Genomic DNA, 21,699 nt, shown 5'->3' with positions numbered 1-21,699 from the left:
CCCCTACTTCATTTCCTTTTACTTTGCCTACTCTCTCTCTCCTAGTTTCGCCTCACTTTCCTCCTTAGAAAAAAGTACGATGGATGTTCAGGAAATATTTTCAATCCAAAAATGAGCCATTTTTTACCAAATAATCCACTATCAGAAAATTGTGTAAATAATAAAATTATATAATTTAATTAAGTTTCTTACTGTACTTAATGTTTTTTATATTTTTTGTAAAGTTCAATAAATGAAAATATGCATGTAGCGTCAAATACAAGTTTCAGAAAATGAAAGATTCTTGGGTTCATTTATTTTCTTAATTACATAAAAAGCAAGTGTGTAAAATTTAGTTCTGATAAAAAAATATACATTTCGTGTAGTAATAATTTTTTTATAGAAACAACCCTTATGAAGAAAAATCTAAAGTAATGGTGAAAAAAAATTGTTGATATTTTCTCAAATAAGTGGGAATTTTTTTGAGAGTAGTAAACTTCATGAAAAATATTAATCGTCGTTTTCGACCCCTAAGCCCCCCAATTCATTAGTTTTTGATTAGTCACTCAAAAATTTCGCAAACCGTTTTTTTTTTTTTTAATGAAATACAAATTTTTCTTTGATTTCCTAGGGAAAAAATGTTGAAAAAAACTAATTGTAATAATTGACAAGAAGGCGCGAGGAATAAGTTTATCAGCCCTTGGGTGACAAAATTGTAATGAAATAATTACTATTTAAGAAGAGTTCAAATCATTTATTGTATTTTATATTATTATCATAATATATTAGTTATATTTATTCCACTTATTTTATATTATTATTATTTTTATGCTTTATTTTCAGTATTCTAGAATGAAGAGACTTATTTTATCATTTGAATTTAGCGCCCTTTCTAAATTATATTTTCGCGCGAAATTCAAATCATGTGATTATTATTTAAGTAGTTTTTCATATATTTATCTACTTAAGCGATCATAATATTTAAAATAAAACGTAAAATATATAAAGAAACTCATTTTCGCTTTGAAAGTTAATTGAAACTGAAAATGCGATTTTTTACATAGAAATTGAAAACGCGAATTAAAAACTCAAAGCACATCAAGGTTGAATACACGCTAAATTATACAAAAAGAAAATACAAAAATGCAAATGTCGGAGGGCGAAATCTTCGTTAGAAATAAAATTTAGACTTTGTTGAGTAAATTTAGATTTTGACTTCTGTGGTTTATATTTTATAATTGCGCAGATTGATTTCTTAAGTAGAAATAGACGCGCTAGGCGAGCCTTAGCGATTCCCGTATTTTTAACCTGTTCCAGAAATTATTGATCCTTAATTAATTATAACCACATTAAAAAACGTTTAAATTAATTAGTTAGATTTAGAAAAAATATACATTTTCTACAAAAAAAGACAAATTTTTAACTAATTACACGAATTTTTAATAAAATACTTGAATTTTCAACACGAAATTAGGAGTGCTCAACAAAAATTTATGTTATATTAAATTAAAATTCTTAATTAAAAAAAAAAATTATTTAAAACCACACAGTTTGAATTTATAGAAAAAGAGATAAATTTTTAACAAAATAGTTGAATTTTTATCAAATCGTTAAAATTTCAACAAGAAATTTGACTCTCAGTCCAAAAGAATGAAACTATTGAAATTAATTAAATGAAGAAAATAAATAAAATTAATGAAATAAAGAAAAAAACTAAAGAAACTTAATAAAGTAGAGAATATAAAAAATATAAAGAAACTAAAGATAAAACAAATGAAATGAAGGGAAAATGAAAAATAATACAAATTAATAAAATATAAAATAAAATAAACAAAGTAAAAAAATAACTAAAGAAAGTTAATAAAATAGATAAACGAAGAAAATTGATTAAATAAAAAAGATTTAAAATAATTAAATAAAATTGATATATTACATGAAATTAATATAATAAAGAAATTAAGAAAATTAAAAATATTAACCAAATCAAATGAATGAATATAAAGAAAATTAATGAAATAAAGAAAAAATACAGTAAAAAAGTGCATAAAATTAAAAAATTAAATTAAATTAAATAGAGAAAATAAAGAAATTAAGAAAATTAAGAATACAAACAAAAATAAGAGTACAGAAAATTAAGAAAATAACGAAAATTAATCAAATTTAAAGAATAAAGAAAATTAATTTTAAAAAATAATAATGTAAAAAAAATAAAGCAAATAATGAAAATTATTAAAATGAAAAAAATAAATAGAATGATGAAATTCAATGAAATAAAAAAAATACAGGAAATTAAAAATATGTAGAAAATCATGTAAATAAAAAAAAATTAATGAAATAAATAAAGTGATTAAAATAATAAAAATTATGAAAATCATTCGAAATGAATGCACTGAATAGAATAAAGGAAATTTATAGAATAAAGAAATGTAGGAAATTAAAAATATGAACAAAATGATAGAAATAAAGAAAATAAATAAAAAAAGAAATTAAAGTGATTAAAATAATAAAAATTAAGAAAATTAATCCAAATAGTAAAATGAAGAAAATCAAGAATGCGAAGAAAAATAAGAATACAGAAAATTAAGAAAATCAAGAGAATAAGAAACATTTTTAAAATAATGAAAATTAATAAAATAAAGAAAAAAATAAGCCAAAAAGAGTACACCAAACTCTCGCTTTTAGTCCAGTGTCGGGGTTGCCTACAAATATTCTTGGACTGAATTTTCAGGGGTCAAAACTTAAACAGTCAGGGTCCCCTGAACCGTTTCCTATTGGAATGCATGCTATTGCGCAATATGCTTGATTGAGTACACGCGCACTGCGGGCCATCAGTTTTATAGGAAAGGTGAAAAGTGGGTGACTGAAAGCGAATTTGGTGTAAGTGAAATACAAAAAACAGAAGAAATCAATCAAATATATAAAAAAGAAAGTAAACAAAATAAAAAAAATAATGAAAATTAATAAAATTATTAAAATAAAAAAATATAGATAAGATTAAAAATATGAAGAAAATTAAGAGAATTAGAGAAATTAAAAAATTAATAAAATAACAAAAGTAATGGAAATTAATAAAAGAAAGAAAATAATGAAATTTTGAACCAAAAAGAAAGAATTGATCTAAATAAAAAATAAACATGATAAACGAAAAAAGTTTGATTTTTCTTATTAGCTTCTATTAATTAATTTCACATTTAAGCCAAAAAAAAATAAAAAAGGGAACGTTTTTTTGAAAACAGGGGAAAAAGAGGACTTTATTTTTAAAAAGGGGGAGAGTATCTGGTTATAAAATATACTTGAAAAAATAAGAATATTTTTCTTCTTCAAATGAAAATTCATGCAAATATGATAAATAATAAAGGCATTAATGTCAACTACTGTACATTCATTCTAACTACAGTGACGTGTGCAGAGTTATCATTAGAGTTCAAATCTCATTTCCCAGCTTGTTTGATAAGTTTAGAGCGTCAAGTCACATACCTACGTCAAAATCAAAATATTTTTAATTGAGTTTATATTTTCAAGATGTACGATCAAACTCTCGAAGATATTTTGGAAAAACATTTACCGGATGCGGAATTAAGAGAGGCAAGGAGAATTTTGTATGGCTGTGAAAAAACTGAGTAAGAAATATTTTAAAAATACATTTGATCAGTGGTGTTCAAGTTATCTTGTGACTTTCTAATGACATTTTTGTTTGTTTTGATCACACTTCTGTACTGTGAAATAAGATAAATATAACCGATGACAAAGGCATTTCCTTCAATAAATTAATTTAATGCTAATAAATTTTAAAAATCTATTTATTGTATTTACTGGATTCATTTATTTATTACTTTCTTTATTTCTTCATTCCATTGATTTTCGTTGTTTTCTTAATTTTCGTTATCTTATTCATTTCCTTTTTTCATTAATTTTGTTTATTTTACAAATATTTCTAATTTCATTAATTTCCCTTATTCTCTTAATTTCTTGAGACAATTGAAAAATCGCGAAAAATAAAATTCCCGAAACTGTAAAAATCCCGAATTGGAAAATTCCCGAAAATCAAAATTCGCGAAGAATAAAATTGCCCAAAAATAAAATAACATTAAGTAACTGGAAAAGTCTCGCATAATTAAATTCCCGACAGAAAATTGATGAATTATAAAATATCCGAATGGGAAAATTTCCGAATTGTAAAATTCCCGAATTTAAATAATTACAAGTCTTTATAAATATGTTTTATTGATTATAAATACAATGATTTTTTAAAAATTATTTTATATAAAATTATTGTAATTTTCAATTCAAGCCATCATTTTTGAAATTTTAAACATTAAAAACAATTTTAAAAAATCATTATTGTATTTATAATCAAGAAAACATATTTATACAAAATCCTAATTATTTAAATTCGGGAATTTTACAATTCAGATATTTTATAATTCGTCAAATTTCTGTCAGGAATTTTCCAATTCTTTAATATTATTAACTGCTGGGAATTTTATTATTCGGGAATTTTCCAATTTGGTCTTTTTATTTTTCGGCAAATTTATTATTCGCGAATTTTATTATTATGGAATTTTCTAATTCGGAAATTTTATAGTGTCGGGAATTTTATTTTTCGGAATTTTTCAGCCGTCACAATTTCTTCATTCAATTAATTTGATTAATTTTCATTACTTCATTAATTTTTTCATTTTATCAACTTGATTAGTTTGGATCATTTTAATTATTGTATTTACTTTATTCACTTTATTTTTTTATTTCTTTTATTATTTTTATAATTTATTCATTTTATTTTTTTCTTAAATTTTCTTTACTTTATTAACTTCTTTATTTTATTCGCTTTCTCTGATTGTTTTTTTTTTATTTAATGACTTTCTTTATTATCTTAATTTTCTTAATTTTCTTTGTGTTTTGATTTTGTTAATTTTATAAATTTTCTTTATTTACTTAATTTGATGTATTTTCTTCATTATATTCATTCTCTTCGCGTTATTCATTTTCTCTATTTTCCTAATTCTGTTAAATTTCGTGTATTTTACTTATTTCATTTCTTTTCTGTATTATGTTCATTTACTATATTATTTATTTTCTGAATTTTATTAATTTTATTAACTTTCTTTATTTCATTTATTTCTACATTACCTCAATTTTTTTACTCTTAATTTTGTTTATTTTACTAATTATGCTTATTTTATTAATTATATACTTTTATTTATTTTTTCATATTATTTTTTTTTCAATTGATTAATTTTCTCTACTTTCCACATACTTTAGTAATTTTTTAAATTTTTCGTTTCTTCTTTATTATATTCATTTTTTTATTTTTTGCATTTTTTTCTTTATTTTATTAATTTTCTTTACTTTATGCATTAAAATTTTTTTTAATTTGGTTAATTTTCTTAATTTTTATTACTATCCTTATTTTATTAACTTACATTAATTTGTTTATTCTCTTTATATTCTTTATGTTCTTAATTTGCCTATTTTATTAATTGTAATTATTTTATTTATTTCATTTCTTTATTTTTATTAACTTTCTTTATTTTCTTCATCGTATCCTTTTTTTAAAAATCGTTCTTAACTTTTTTCCTATACGTTTTAAAAATCACAAAAGTATTATAAATTTGAGTATTGAAAATTTCGAAATGTGTAAAAGAAATAACCAGGAAGATTTGAAAACTTTTTTTTATCTTGCAAAATTATAAAAAGTTTTTGGAAAAACTTTAAAATGTCTAAACAGATATTCCGAAGTTATGTAAAAATTCTAAAATAATTTAAAAATTAAAAAAAAAATTTTTAACATCTAATGTGTGTAGATTTCTGAAGATTTCGTAAAAAGGAAGCTTTTTAAGAATTTTGTAAGGTTTCAGGGAATTAAACCGTTCTTATTAAAATTCCTGGGAGAATTTTCAATGAATGTAGAAGATTTTACAGCTAAGTTTTTCATTTTTTCAAGATTTTTCTAAAATTTTGGACACATTTGAATCATTTTGAAATTTCCCAGATTTATTTGTAAATTTAAATGTTTGAAGATTTTAAAATAAGGTTTTTAAGTTTTTAAAGAAGTTTAAAAGGTTTCAACATAATTAAAAAAATTTCTTAATATTCATGGGAAAATTGAGAGATTTTTTATTTGGAACAATTAATATGAAGAGAACATTTAAAAAGATTTGGAAACATTTCAAAATATTTTTAAAATTGTCATACAAGAATCTGAAAGATTTTATGGCAATTTTTAAAAATAAATTTAACTGTTTTTTATTCAGAATTAAAATATTTTTTGTAGCAATATTATTTATGGATTATAATTTTCGTTTAGAGTTCACCTTTTTTGGTTAAAAATTCATCTAGTAAAAAGTTTAAAACAAATAAAAAAAAATATTTAAAAAATCATTCAAATAACAAATACTAAATTAATAAATTAAATAAAAATAAACTGTTTCGTTCAAATTTTGATTTGAAATATCTGAAATCTTCAAAACTCTTTTTTAATTTTCTGAAGAATCTCAGGAAAATAATATCTATATAAACAAATAAATCTAAAAAACTAACAGCTATTACAACTTTTTATTTTATTCTATTTTATTTACTATTTCCTGTCTTTTACCGCTATTTATAAATAGGCTTATAGTAATCTAATTTATTTCTTTTTCTTTCATTCTTATCATGTCTAATAAGATGAATTTTCATGTTTTAGAGAAATAAAATTACCACAACTTCCGGAAACATCACAATGCGAAGTAAAAGGATGGAAATTGGGAAATCCGGTTTCAGAAAATTTGAGGCCACCTCGAATAGTTCGAGTTGGTTTAATTCAAAATTCAATTGTTTTACCAACAACTTTACCAATTAACGAACAAAGGGATGCAATTCACAAAAAAATTATTGGATATTTAGAACACGCAGCTGTTTGTAAAGCCAACATTGTTTGTTTGCAAGAAGCTTGGAGTAAGTTTAAATAAAATGTTTTAAAAAATATTTAAAAAAAAATTGTTATTAATTTGAATTAAAGTATTTGAAAATCCAGAGTACTGTATCTAAATTATAAATTATGAATTATAATTTAAGGCCATGTATTAGCTATACGATTCCTACTTTACCGACATTTTTTTGCAACGGCTCACAAGAATTGAGATATCAAATTGAAAAATTAGATAAATTAAATAAAATACCCTAAGGAATGTTTTTATGTTCCTAAATTTCTAAAAATTAAAAACGATATTCCAAAATTTTTTATAAACATATTTTGTTTTGTAATTTCAAAAATGTAGGACCGAAATAACGTTTCTTTCTTAGTGTTTCTCACTTAATTTCCCAAAATTTTAACTGGATATCTCAATTCGTGGAAATATAAAATTATGAATAATTTTGAATACATGTCGGTAAAGTAGGAATCGGATATCTATTACATGGCCTTCAAATTAAAATTTTTTAGCGATGCCCTTTGCATTTTGCACAAGAGAAAAATATCCCTGGTGTGAATTTGCCGAAGATGCTGAAGAAGGTCCAAGCACATTGTTACTTTCAAAATTCGCAAAAAAAAATGGAATGATAATAATTTCCCCGATTTTGGAACGCGACTCAAAAAATGGTGAGACAATCTGGAATACTTGTGTCTTAATTGGAACAGACGGTAAAGTAATTGGAAAGCATAGAAAAAATCACATTCCGCGAGTCGGAGATTTTAACGAATCGACTTATTATATGGAGGGAAATACAGGCCATCCAGTTTTTGAAACCTGTTTTGGAAAAATTGCAATTAACATTTGCTATGGTCGTCATCATCCTCAAAATTGGATGATGTTTGGCATCAATGGAGCCGAAGTAAGTCCTAGTTTTTTCAAAAATTATTTTAAAATTATAATTTTAAGGCCATGTAATACGTATCAGATTCCTACCTTACCGACAATTTATTTGGTCCATATCAATTTTATACCACATGAAATAAGATATCAAGCTGAAAGTTTAGGTAAATGAAGAAAACTAAGGAACGTTTATGTACCAATAAAATTTTATTATGGAAAAAATTTCCAACAATATTTTGTTGCAATTGTAAAAATTGATTAGTAAATAAACATGCACTTTTTATTATTTTACCAAACTTTCAGTTTGTTATCTCATTTCGTGTAGTTTGGGAAATTAATTTAAAGGCTTGAAATCTTCCAAAGATCTCAAAAAGCTTCTTAATTTTTTCCTAATAATTGAAAAATCTAGTTTGCAAAAAAAGATAAAATTTTTGCAATTTCAACATTATTTTCGTAACTTTCCAAAACTTCTGTAGCTTCTAAAAATCTTTTTAAATTATTAGAATGTTTCGAAATCGTCAAAAATCTACGTTTTTTTTTTAATTTGAAACCTTTTCAAATTTTAAATTGTTTTTTAATCTCTTTTAAACTTCTAAATACAGATCTCTTAAAATAATTTGAATTTTACCAAATTTTTTTGTTAAATTGTGGAAGACTTTAAAAGTTGCCTTTAAATCCTCAAAATTCTTTTTTTATAAATTTGGAAATCGTTTGAAATGCTTTGAAATCTTTTTTAACATTCTCTTTAAAATAATTTGTCACGCAAAAAAAATCTAAGTCATTTATAATTTTCCTAGGAATGTGAAGAAAGTTTTTGTATTATCTTGAAACCTTTCACATTTTTCAAAAGCATCCTTTTTCAAAATTTATTAAAAATGTAGATTTTGCAAACTTCTGAAGATTTTAAAATTTCATAAATCTTTTTAAACGTTTTGAAATCATAATAAATATTCTCTTTAAATTAATTTTTGAATATTTTCGTGTGAATCTTTAAAAAAATGTATTCTTGAAAATTTTAAAAATCCTAAAAAGATTCTAAATTTTCTTGTTTGAAATCCTACTTTTTTTAATTGTGCAAAATTTTTTTAATTACCTTTAAACCTTCTGCACACTCTTTTCATAATTCCAAAAATCTTCTGAATTGGAAATCTCTTTAATTATTCTCTTTAAATTAATTTTTCAAAACTTCCTAAGAGTCCCAAAAACATTTTTTTATTCTCTGGAAACTTTTCAACAATCTTAAAAACATTCTTATTTTTTTGTTCGAAATTTTTAAAAATCTACATTTTGTATAAATTTTTTTTAACCTTTCCCAAATTTGAATTATTTTCTAATCTTTTCAAAACTTCTAAATACATATCTCAAAATGATTCAAATTTTACCATTTTTTTTAATTTTGGAAAATTTTAAAAGTGTCCTTACAATCTCCCAGATTCCTTTTCATAATTTTGGCAATCTTTTGAAATGTTTTGACTGTTTGGAAATATTTTTTAAACATTCCCTTTAAATTAATTTTTGAACCAAAAAATTTAAACTATTTTTAATTTTCCCAGGAATTTGAAGAAAGCTTTTTGTTATCTTGAAACCTTACAAAATTTTAAAAAGCTTCTTTTTCCAAAATCTTCAAAAATCTACATTTTTAATCAATTTTGTTACAATCAACTGAAGACTTAAATTATTTTTTGAATCTTTTCAAAACTTATAAACAATCTAAATAGGTTTTAAAAGTGATTTCAACTTTCCTAAAATTTAAAAAAAATTCTGCAGTTAAAAAAGTTGCCTTAAAATCTTCCAGAATTTTTTTTAATTTTCGAAATATTTTTCAATGTTTTGAAATCATTTTGGATCATTCGAATATTTTTGTGTGGATCTTAAAACAAAATGTATTCTCTTGAAACTTTGCAAACTTCTTAAGAAGATTCTAATTTTTTGTTCGAAATCCTTTTTTTTGTGGTTCAAAATTCTACATTTATGTGTGTGTTTTGGTAATTTTTTAAATTTGAAACCTTTCTTTTTCTTTTAAAATTAATTTTTGAATATTTTCCTGTCAATATTAAAAAAAAATTCTATAGAAACGTTTCAAAATTCTTAAAAAGATACTAATTTTTTGTCCGAAATTCTCTTTTTTTATTGTGTAAAATTTTAATGTTTCAGACTCTTTTTTGATAGTTTTGGAAATCTTTTTAAATATTATATTAAAATTAATTTTTCAAAATTGTCCTAAGTATCATAAGAACTTTTATTATTCGCTTGAAACTTTTCAAAATTCTTAAAAAGATTCTAATTTTTTGTTCGAAACCTTCAAAAATCTACATTTTGTTTTTAAAAAATTGTAATCTTTTCCAAATATGAATTACTTTCTGATATTTTTAAAACTTCTATAAAAATATCTCTTACAATTATTTTAACTAATTTTTTTTCAGTTGTCCCAAATTAAAAAATTGCCATTTAATCCTACAAACACTTTTTTAAACCATTTTCACAATCTTTTGAAATTTTGTCACTGTTTTTTTTTTTTAATAATCTCTTTAAATTAATTTTTCAAAGAAGCAAAACTAAACCAGTTTTTATTTTTCTAGAAATTTAAAGAAAGTTTTTTTATTATCTGGAAACCTTACAAAATTTTAAAAAGCTTTAAATTATTTTGGAATCTTTTCAAACTTCCTAAAAAGATTCTATTCTTTTTGTTCGAAATTCTAATTTTTCTATTGTGCACAATTGTAGAAATTGTTTTTAAATCTTTCAGACTCTTTTTGAATAATTTTGAAAATCTTTAGAATTTGAAATCTTTTGAAATATTCTCTTAAAATTACTTTTTTTCAAATTTACTAAGAATCCTAAGAACATTTTTTTCTTTTCTTCAAAATTTTAAAAATTCTTTAAAATATTCTGATTTCGTTGTTCGAAACCATCAAAAATCTACATTTGGTTTTAAAAAATTTGTAATCTTTTCCAATTCTAAATTATTTTCTCATATTTTCAAAACTTCTGAATAAATATCTCTCAAAATGATTTTATATACATTTTTTTTTAAACTTTTGCTAAATTAAAAAAATTGCCGTTCAATCTTCTAAGTACTTTTATGATAATTATGACAATCTTTTAAAATGTTGTGACTGTTTTTGAAATATATTTTTTTTATAACCACTTTAAATTAATTTTTCAAACAAACAAATCTAAACCATTTTTAATTTTTCCAGAAATTAAAAGAAAGTTTTTTTATCAATTTGAAACCTTACACAATTTTAAAAAACTTCTTTTTTCAAAATCTTCACATACCTGCATTTTTAATCAATTTTCTTGCAATTTTCTGAAGATTTAAATTATTTTGGAATCTTTTCAAAAGTTCTAAACTTTCTAAAAGGATTTTAAAATGATTTCAATATTTCTCAAATTTATAATCTTTTTGAATGTTTTAAAATTATTTTGAATCATTCGAATATTTTCCTGTAAATCTAAAAAAAATGTAATCTGTGGAAAATTTTTTAATTTGTTAAAAAGATTTTTTTAAAGTTGAGCAAACGAAAAAGTTCAATTTAAAACTTTAAAGTATATATTAAAAAAATGTTCTACTAAATCTTCAAGAAAAATGATGACTTTGAAATAAAATTTTGAATTTTGTCTACAAAAAAATGAATTTGTAACAAATTAATTGAAATTCTAACCAAAAAGATAAACATTTTACCAAAAAAGACCAATCTCTAACAAAATGTAGGAATTTTTTACCAGAAAGATAAATTTTCTACCCATCAAAAAAATATTTGCAATGAAAATGATAAATCTTTACCCCAGAAACCGATTTTTTAACCAAATAGTTGAATTTCTAGCCATAGAGATGAATTTCCAACGAAGATGATTTTTTTCAAACAAAATAAATAAATTTTCAGTCACAGAACGAAATTTTTAACGAAACTGAATAATCTTTCAACGAAAAAAATGAAATTCTAAAAACAAACATTCATTTTCTAAAAAAAATTACCTTTTGACAAAATACATTCATTTTCAATCAAATGGTTAACAACTTTTTATCTAAAAAATATCACTTTTGAACCAAAACCCGAATGGACTAAGAAAATTAATTTTCTACCAAAAAAAGACGAATTTTCAAGCGAAAAGAATAAGTTTAAACCATAAACATTAATTTTCTACAAAATACGCGAATCTTAACTAAGTAATTGAATTTTCAACAACAAAATTTTTTATCCAAAAAAATGGATTTTCCAGGAAATAGTTGAATTTTCAAAACAAAGAAATCAATTTTTAATCGAGAATATCAATTTTTCACACAAAACAAATTTGCCACTAAATAAGTATATGAATTTTCAAGAAAATAGTTTGAATTTCTAAATGTAAATTTTAAATCAAACATAAAATATTTCTAAATTCCGTTAAAAAATGTTTTCAAACAAAACAAATTTTTAACAAAATAAATCAATTTTCAATAAAAGAAATACATTTTTAATAAAAATGATGTACCTTCCACCTAATAAAATGAATTTTCAACTACGAATCTTAACCTTTTGCTAAAAAAATTAACCTTGCACAAAATACATTATTTTTTGACCAAATGATTGAACTTACAACGATAAAAGATCACTTTTCAAACAAATATCGAATAATTCAATTAAAATTTAAAAAAATTACTTTTCAATCAAACAAAGAACTATTTTTCAACCAAATATGATAATCAAGAAGATTAATTTTCTACCAAAAAACACTAAATTTAAGAAAATACAAGAATGATTGTGAAATTTTCAATTGAAAAAATGATTTTTTAATCCAAAAAAAAACAAATTTTAACAAAATAATTAAATTTTCCTAACAAGATTAATTTTCTTCTAAAAGAGACGTATTTTAATAAAAATACCTGGATTTTCAACTAACAAAACTAACTTTTAAACACCAAATGAAATAGTTCTTTTTTCAATATTTCTATTTTCATAAATTTCATAAAGTTTTGACATGTTTATATTTTATTTTATCTTCTTCCTCATTTTATTCTTAAGAATTGTGAATTTATTGTAAAATTTGGTTTGAAAAGTGCGCGCTTTTCATCACTTCTGCTTCCGGTTAAATCGTAGCCAATCAAAACAGTGGGAATTTGTGGCAGAACTCTACCTGGAGGATCTATATTCCAGACTATTTTTAGATAACCCAGCGGGCACAAACTTTAGCGACGTCTTTACGACATCGTTACGACATCTTTACGACAACTTTACGACATCCTATGTCCATGTCGCTAAGGTGTCTTTACGATATCGTAAATAAGTCGTATGGTTTAACGATGTCTTTACGACATCGCAAAGACAGCGGAACGACATGGACATAGGATTTCGTAAAGTTGCCGTAAGGATGTCGTAACGATGTCATAAAGACGTCGCCAAATTTTGTGCCCACTGGGAATTTGAATAAACTTTTGAATTTGAAATCTTTTTAAATTTTCTCTTAAATTTAATTTCTCGAACAAAAAAATCTGTTTCATAATACATTTTTCCGGGAATCTGAAATTATTAAAGGGGAAGTATGAAAAGTGAGTGTAAGTAAGGGGGTGTAGGGGCAATGATTATAAATGAGGATCATACTAGAAGGGGAACTAGGGGAAATAGAGGGGGGGGAGTGGTAAGGGAAACTTAACGGAATTAAGTAAATTAGGGGAAATATGGGGAAAGGGTGAGAATTAAGGGAAAATTGTGGGAGTGGCAGCAAGGGAAATGAGCGAAAGCAAAGTAAAAGAAATTATACTTAGGCAGTATAGGACGTAAGGCTTGATGAAGAAGGGAAAATGAGGGGCAGTAGGAGACATAAGGAGAACGGGAGTATGGGAAATAAGCAGAAATTAGGGAGGGGAAGTGGGGAAAGCGATTTTAAGGGAGGGGAATTGTGAGAAATTAATAAAAATTAAGTTCATTACAAGGAAGTGAGGGGAGGGGAAATATAGGAAATTATTACAAATTAATTCAGTAAGAGAGGTTAGAGTAAGTACAGTATGTGTAGCAATTTAAATTAGGGGTAGGGGAGCATTAGAGATGAGCGGGAGTAGAAGAAATGAGAAGAGGAATGGAGAAGTACGGAAAAATTAAGCGGGGGGAATTAAGGCAAATGAGAGGTGGGGAAATTGCGGAAGAGGGGGAAGGGTTAAAAAAGGAGGGAGTGAGAGAAATAAGAGGTGGTACAGTAAGGAGAATATAGAAAAGTAAGGAAAATGAGAGGAAGCGGATCAAGGCAAGTGAGAGGAAATTATAAGAGAACAAGGATAAGGAAATTAAAAAGGGGAAGTAGAAGGGATTGTAAGTAAAGGTATGTGGGGGAAATAAGAATCAGGGTCTGTAGGAGAGGGACATTATTAAGCCAGTAAGAGAGTGAGTACAATAGGCGTAACAATTTAAAAGAGGAGTAGCGGACTATTAGAAATGAGGAGGAGTAGGAGAAATGAGGAGAGGAATGTAGAAGTGAGGAAAATTTAAGCGAGGGGAATTAGGATAAATGAGAGGTGGAGAAATATCGGAAGTGAGGGAAGGGTTCAAAAAGGGGTAGTGAGAGAAATAAGAGGTGGAACAATAAGGAGAATATAGAAGAGTAAGGAAAATGAGAGGAAGCGGATCAAGACAAGTGAGAGGAAATTATAAGAGAACAAGGCTAAGAAAATTAAAAAGGGGAAGTAGAAGGGATTGTAAGTAAAGGTAAGTAGGGGAAATAAAAATCAGGGTCTATAGGAGAGGGACATTATTAAGTCTGTAAGAGAGTGAGGGAGTAATTACAGTAGGGGTAGCAATTTAAATGAGGAGTAGTGGACTATTAGGCAAATGAAAGGTAGGGAAATAGTGGAAGTGAGGGAAGGGTTAAAAAATGAGTAGTGAGAAAAATAAGAGTTGGGACAGTAAAGAGAATATAGAAGAGTAAGGAAAATGAGAGAAAGCGGATCAAGACAAGTGAGAGGAAATTATAAGAGAACAAGGCTAAGGAAATTAAAAACGGGAAGTAGGAGAAGGGATTTAAGTGAAGGTAAGTAGGAGAAATAAAAATCAGGGTCTGTAAGAGAGGGACATTATTAAGTTAGTAAGAGAGTGAGGGAGTAATTACAGTAGGCGTAGCAATTTAAATGAGAAGTAGGGGACTATTAGGGATGAGCGGGAGTAGGAGAAATAAGAGGAATGTAGAAGTAAGGAAAATTTAAGCGAGGGGAATCAGGACAAATTAGAGGTGGAGAAATAGCGGAAGTGAGGAGAGGGGAAATGAGGGAAGCAAGTGAAATAAGAGGTGGGACAGGAAGGAAAATAAAGGAGAGTAAGGGAAATGAGAGGAAGCGGATCAAGACAAGTGAGGGGAAATGATAAGAGAACAAGGATACGGAAATTAAAGAGGGGAAACAGGAGAAGAGATTGTAAGTAAAGGTAAATAGGGGAGATAAAAATGAGGATCAGTAGGAGAGGGAAAGTAGAGAAAATGATGGGAAGGTAAGTAACTGAAAAAGGAGAAATTAGGTATTAAAGGAAATAGGGGAAGAGGAGTAGCGGAAATAAAGGGAAATTGTGGGAGGTGAATGAGGGGAAATAAAAATATACTAATTTCATTATAAACCAAAATGTCCTGAATTCTCAGCTTGTTTTCAACCCGAGTGCAACAGTTGGAACTTTATCAGAACCTCTTTGGTCGATCGAAGCTCGAAATGCAGCGATTGCAAACAGTTATTACACCTTTGCCATAAATCGTGTCGGAACTGAAACTTTCCCCAACGAATTTACATCCGGAGACGGAAAACCAGCCCACAAAGATTTTGGCCATTTTTATGGATCCAGTTATGCAAGTGCTCCTGATGGCTCCAGAACTCCAGGATTAAGTCGAAACAAGGACGGAATCCAACTTGTGGAAATGGACCTAAATCTTTGTCGCCAAGCTAAAGACAAATGGGGATTCAGGGTAAATTCATCGAAATTCTCCAGGGATCCGAACGAAATTTTCCTTCCATTTCGTTACTGACAGAAAAAAAATATTATCTAAATTTGAATTCCGGATGTCTATCCAATGCATTTTTTTTTAATTCACCACCATTTTCCGGTTTTCTCCCTGTCAATTTTTAAGTTTTACCAATCAATTTAAAAGATTTCAAAAAATTAGAATCGGGGCAGGGATTAGGCGGGAGAATTCAAATTCTCGATCATTTCCTGGTTTTTCCATTTTCCGAGTCAAATAAATTTAACATATGCATATTTTTCACAAGATGCAAACATTTATTTTAAATCATGACGTTCATTTTAAACATCATTTAACACAAGAAAGACAAAAATTGCACAATTATTAAATTTTCAAGAAAGACTTAAATTTTCCACTAAAAAATATCTATTTTTTACACAAAAAAATGGAATAGTTAAGCTTTCAGTAAAAAAAAATTAATTTTCCAAAAAAAACAACGTATTTTCAACAAAATAGTTCAATTTTCAACCAGTTCTGAATTTTTAACCAAAACGATTTATTCTTGAACAGTAAGATTAATTTTCAAACAGAAGGAATAATTTGCTATAAACAAATATAATTTTTCAAACAAAAAAATGAATTTTAACGAAATAGTTGAATTTTCAATCAAAAGAGGCAAAATTTCAATTAAATATTCGAATTTTTAAATAGAAAATAAAATCGATTTTCAACAGAAAATAGAATAGTTAAACTTTTGATAAAAAAAGGTATATATATTTTTCATCTTAACTGATGAATTTTCAACCAAAATGATGAATTCTCAACTGAAATATTTAAAATTTAAACAACAATAAAAATGAGTTTTCTACTAAAAAGGATAATTTTTCAACCAAAAATTGAAAATTAAATTCTCATTGAAAATATGAATATTAAACAAAAAAACTAAAATTATGAACTAAAATTATGGACTATTCAACTGGAATAGTATTTTAATTTTAAATTTAAGAAAAAAATTATTTTTAACTAAAAAAGAAACAAATTTTCAATAAAAATAGGTCATTTTTAACCATGTAATGTTTAATTTAAATAAATATTCAATTGAAAAAATAATTTTCAACAAAAGAGTTTCTTTTTCAACCAAAGAAAAAAATTGATTTATACCAAAAAAAAAAGTTTATTTTCTACCAAAAAAGTAGTTTTTTTAAATCAAAACAAGTGAATTGATGAATTTTCATTATTTATTTTTAATAAAATAGTTACATTTTTAAAAAGAGATAAATTTTTAATAAAAATGACAATTTTTCAACAACAAAATTAATTTTAAAAAATACAACTTCTAGTCTAAAAATTACTTGAAGTACTACACTCTTTTTCGAAAGTTTGGAAAAAGGAACTTTTAAATTTGACGAATTTTGACTTGTATCGGATTGTTTAAACTTCTTTCTTCAAAATACTAATTTTAATTTTTTCGAAAAATTCCATTTTTATGTAACAAAAACCCTGTTTCAAGTGAAAATTCAAAGTCAGAATTATAATTATTTCCAAAATTTTCTATTATAATTCATAAATATAATAAATATTAAATAAATAAATAATAAAATAATAATAAAAAATTAATAAATATTGAAAATTATTTTAGTTATTATTTTATTTATTATATTATATTCTTTCCTAATATTCCCTATCCAAAGTTAAAATTATAATTCTTCAGGAAAATTCCGTGATTAAAATTGAAAATTATAAGTTTTTACCTAAATTTCCTTGTTCCAAAGTAAAAATTATAATTTTTTGGAGAAATTCTCAGTCCGAAAATCCAAATTTTAATTATTTACTGAAATTCCCTGCCCCGAAAGTAAAGATTACAATTTTTCAGGAAAATTCTCTGTCCAACAATCTAAATTATGATTCTTTAATGAAATTTCCTTATCCAAATTAAACCTTGTTTTATTTATTATATTACATACTTTATTAAAATTCTCTGTCCAAAGTGAAAATTATAATTCAACACGAAAATTTCCTGTTCCAAATTAAAAATTATAATTATTTACTGAAATTCTATGCTTTAAATTAAAAATTATAATTTTTTACTCAAATTCTCTGTTCCAAATTAAAAATAGTAATTCCTTACTAAAATTTTATCTCCTAAAGTACATATTATGATTCTTTAGAGAAATTCTCAGACCAAAAATTCAAATTTTAAGTATTTACTGAAATTCCTTGCCCCAAAGTAAGTATTATAATTCTCCAGGAAAATTCTCTGTCGGAAAATCTAAATTATAATTCTTTACTGAAATTGTCTGTTTCAAACTAACAATTGTAATTTTTTACTAAAATTCTCTGTTCCAATAAAAAATTATGATTTTTTAGAGAAATTTTCGGTCAGAAAATCCAAATTTTAATTATTTACTGAAATTCCCGGATCCAAATTAAACATTATTTTATTTATTATATTATTCTTTACTGAAATTCCCTGTTCGAAGATCCAAATTATAATTATTCACTAAAATTCCATGTTTCAAATTGAAAATTATAATTTTTTACCTAAATTTCCTGTTCCAAATTAAAAATCGTAATTTCTTACTGAAATTTCCTTATCCAAATTAATCATAATTTTAATTATTATTTTATTTATTATATTACATTCTTTATTCAAATTCCCTGTCCAAATTTAAAATTGTAGTAATTCTTCACAAAAATTCCCTGTTCCAAATTGAAAATTATAATTTTTTACTGAAATTTCCTGTCTCAAAATAAAAATTATAATTCTTTACCGAAATTTCCTGCTGCAAAGTAAATATTATAATTCTTCAGGAAAATTCCCTGTCCAAAAATATAAATCACAATTCTTTATTGAAATTGCCTGTTCCAAACTAAAAATTATCATTCTTTACTGAAATTTCTTTATCCAAATTAAACATTATTTTATTTATTATATTACATTCTTTACTGAAATTCCCAGTTCCAACTTAAAAATTAAAATTCTTTACTTAAATTCCCTGATTCAAATTAAAAACTATAATTTTTATCTAAATTTTCTGTTCCAAATTAAAAATTGTAATTCCCAACTGAAATTTCTTATCCCAATGTAAAAATTATGATTTTTTAAAGAAATTCTCAGTCCGAAAATCCAAATTTTAATTATTTACTGAAATTCCCGGATCCAAATTAAACATTATTTTATTTATTATATTATTCTTTACTGAAATTTCCTGTTCCAAAAGTCAAAATTAAAATTATTTACTAAAATGCACCCTGTCAAAGTAAAAATGTTAATTCTTCAGGAAAATTCTCTACCCAAAACTCAAAAATAGATTTTTCTACTGAAATTCCATACGCAAACTTAGAATTATAATTTTTTTTTTCATTTCCTGTTTTTGAGAAAATTCCTTAAATCAAAGTCAAAATTATTTATTACTAAAATCTTCTTTCCCAACTCAGAATTATAATTCGTTTGGAAAATTCCCTACTTCAAGTAAATATTATTTTCAGGGTGGCCGTTTTGATTAAAGAAAAAAAATTCTTAGTCATGTCCCGGCTTTGTTCCCTTCGCAAAAATTTTCCACGGTCAATAAAATTTTAAAAAATCGAACACTAAATCTAAAAATTGTTTCATTTGAAGTAACAAAACCTAAATTCAAAATTTCTAACTTTTATAAATTGTAGAGTTCAAAGAAGCAGATTCAGTTCCAAAAATATAAATCCACGTTATCATTTTCCGTGTTCTAAATTGAAGAATCTATCAATGAATTTAAAAATCTTCAAAATCGTACCATTTTAAGTAATTTTAAATTCTAATTCCAGCTCAGAATTGGTTAAAAACTGAAAATTCCCTGTTTAAAATGGAAATTTTAATTATTTTAGAAAAATTCTCAGTTTCAACTAAGAATTATAATTTTTTTGAAAATTTGTTGTTCAAATTCATAATTTTAATCTTTTTTCGAAAATAACCAGTTTCAACTTAGAATTAGAATTCATTCTTTTAAAAAATTCCCTGTTCCAGCTCGGAACTTATTTAAATTTTTTAATTTCCTGTTCCAAGGCAAATTATAATTATTTTCGATAAATTCCAGTTTCAAGTCAAAATTGCTTAAAATTTGAAAATTACCTGCTTCAACTCCGATTCAGAAATTCTTTAGAAAAAATTCCTGTTCCAATTCAGAATTTTTCTCCTTTTCGAAAATTTTCAGTACCAGCTCGCGGAATTTTTTAAACTTTGAAAATTTCCGTTTCCAAGTCAGAATTATTATTATTCTAAATTCCAGTTCCATCTATAAATTTGTAAAAAATTGAAAATTCCCAGTTCAAATTAAAAGTAAAATTATCTTTATTTTAAATAATTTAAAAATTCTTCAAATTCATTTTTGACCATTTTGTAAATCTTTATAAATCTTTTTAGATATTCTCTTAAAATTTATACATCAAAATTAAAAAATTTGAATTAAAAAATAAATTTGATTAAATAGAACAATTAAAATTGTAATGTTCAAATTTCATTTTCTTTTTTTATTATTGAATATTATACATTGTAAAATTTCAAATTGCATGGTTTAATAATGTAATATTTTAAAGTGAAATTATATTTGAAATTTAATAAAAGCCTTGAATTATAAATATATTATTTTGAATTTATTTTAAAAACGTAAAAATCTGGACATTCTAAAATTGTGAACTGATGCCGTATCGTCTTGTACAATAAATAATTATTTACTTTTTAAATTTAAAAATACCATTCAAATTTTTAAAAATCATGAATTAATTTATATTCACAGTTTGATCAACTAAAAATTTTTTTATCACAAATCTTCGATTAAAAAATTTTTAATGTAATTAAAAAAGATAAGAATTAACATAATTATTTAAAAAACGGTTATAATCAAAGTTGGAAGATTTTTTTTTCTCTGTCAAAATTTATCAAATTTCCGGTCAAAAAATAAATTCACGGTCATTTCCTGCTTTTTCGACAATTTCCACTTTCAGCTCAGAATTAGTCATATAAAATATATAAAGCGCACTTTTAATTCGAATTTGCATTTTCCGGTTATGCCGATTTTTCGGCCGTAACAAAATGGAAAGAAAAATTTCCCTCGGATCCCTGAAATTCTCCTTGCTTAAATTTTACTTTAAAAACTTGCAGTTTATTTTTTAAAAATTTTATTTTCAGATGACCCAAAGGCTAGATTTGTACGCGAAGGAACTTGCCGAAGCAAGTAAATTGGATTACGAGCCGCAAATCGTGCGACAGTGATTAAAAAATCACTCTTTTCGTGCATTAATCCAACTGTCATTCAGTCATTTTTTTTACTGATTATCATTAATTATATTAAAAACTAAATTACGAAATCTAGACTAGGAAGAAATATGTAAAAATCTAAACGAAAATTTTTTGTAGACTAAGAAATAAATAAATTCTGGATAAAATCCTTCTTGAATCCTTAAATTGTATAATAAATTAATACTACGGGGTTTCTTTATATTAAAAAAAAATTATAAAAAATTAATTAAATAATTAATTAAGAATTACGAACTAGTGAAGTCCTAACTCGTCGCGGTTACATTCAATGTATTGTGAGTCTGTTTTCTGTAGTGAAGAGCTTCTTGGTAGGCTTTTTTAACAGCTTTTCTATCCGTTGGCTTTCGGGATTCAATTAGTTTTGCCTCGTCTAGTTCTTGCGAGACACCCAGTTTCTCCAGTTTTTCACCTGGCAACCACTGCCTGTAATTTCAACATTTTTAAAAGTACATTTAAAAATGATCCAAAAGGACTCATTTTATACACAAAAAAAGGCAATTTGTCAACAAAATACATCGATTGTCAAACAAATAGTTGAATTTTCAACTAAAAACGATCAATTTTCAACCAAATTGTTGTATGTTGAAATAAAAAAGTTCCGTTTTCAACCAACAATTAAGCAGTTCAATTTTTAGTTTAAAAAATTTAATTTCTACTAAATAAACATTTGCATTTTCAGTAAAAAAAATAGTTTTCAAACAAACAAAAATGTTTGAATTTTTATCA

The 21,699-nt window shown here is 24.7% G+C and overlaps 2 protein-coding genes across 2 annotated transcripts in view; one reads left to right on the top strand and one right to left on the bottom strand.

Moving 5' to 3' along the window:
• Positions 1 to 3,403: 3,403 nt before the first annotated feature.
• LOC117172625 (beta-ureidopropionase) lies at positions 3,404 to 20,929 on the top strand. The gene is made up of 5 exons (XM_033360724.1): positions 3,404 to 3,599; positions 6,665 to 6,915; positions 7,403 to 7,791; positions 15,372 to 15,689; positions 20,845 to 20,929. Exons 1-5 carry the CDS (start codon positions 3,502 to 3,504, stop codon positions 20,926 to 20,928), a joined length of 1,140 nt encoding a protein of 379 aa, XP_033216615.1. The 5' UTR covers positions 3,404 to 3,501; the 3' UTR covers position 20,929.
• A 94-nt stretch (positions 20,930 to 21,023) lies between these two features.
• Positions 21,024 to 21,699, bottom strand: part of LOC117172624 (peregrin) — a 60,003-nt gene continuing 59,327 nt past the window's right edge. Inside the window, exon 8 of the mRNA XM_033360723.1 lies at positions 21,024 to 21,396. Coding sequence (XP_033216614.1) covers positions 21,219 to 21,396 — 178 coding nt within the window. The 3' untranslated portion in view covers positions 21,024 to 21,218. The remainder of the gene's footprint in view (positions 21,397 to 21,699) is intronic.

The sequence above is a fragment of the Belonocnema kinseyi genome, chromosome 5 (genome assembly GCF_010883055.1).
Source record: "Belonocnema kinseyi isolate 2016_QV_RU_SX_M_011 chromosome 5, B_treatae_v1, whole genome shotgun sequence".
Classification (NCBI taxonomy): domain Eukaryota; kingdom Metazoa; phylum Arthropoda; class Insecta; order Hymenoptera; family Cynipidae; genus Belonocnema; species Belonocnema kinseyi.
This window is presented reverse-complemented; position numbering and strand designations above follow the sequence as displayed.

What these genes read in the sequence shown, in the direction of transcription:
- LOC117172625 (XM_033360724.1), top strand. Translation starts at nt 3,502, where the DNA reads ATGTACGATCAAACTCTCGAAGATATTTTGGAAAAACATTTACCGGAT. An exon ending in TTGTTTGCAAGAAGCTTGGA is followed by an intron (nt 6,916 to 7,402) that starts GTAAGTTTAAAT and finishes AAAATTTTTTAG; the next exon opens with CGATGCCCTTTGCATTTTGC. An exon ending in AAGACAAATGGGGATTCAGG is followed by an intron (nt 15,690 to 20,844) that starts GTAAATTCATCG and finishes TTTTATTTTCAG; the next exon opens with ATGACCCAAAGGCTAGATTT.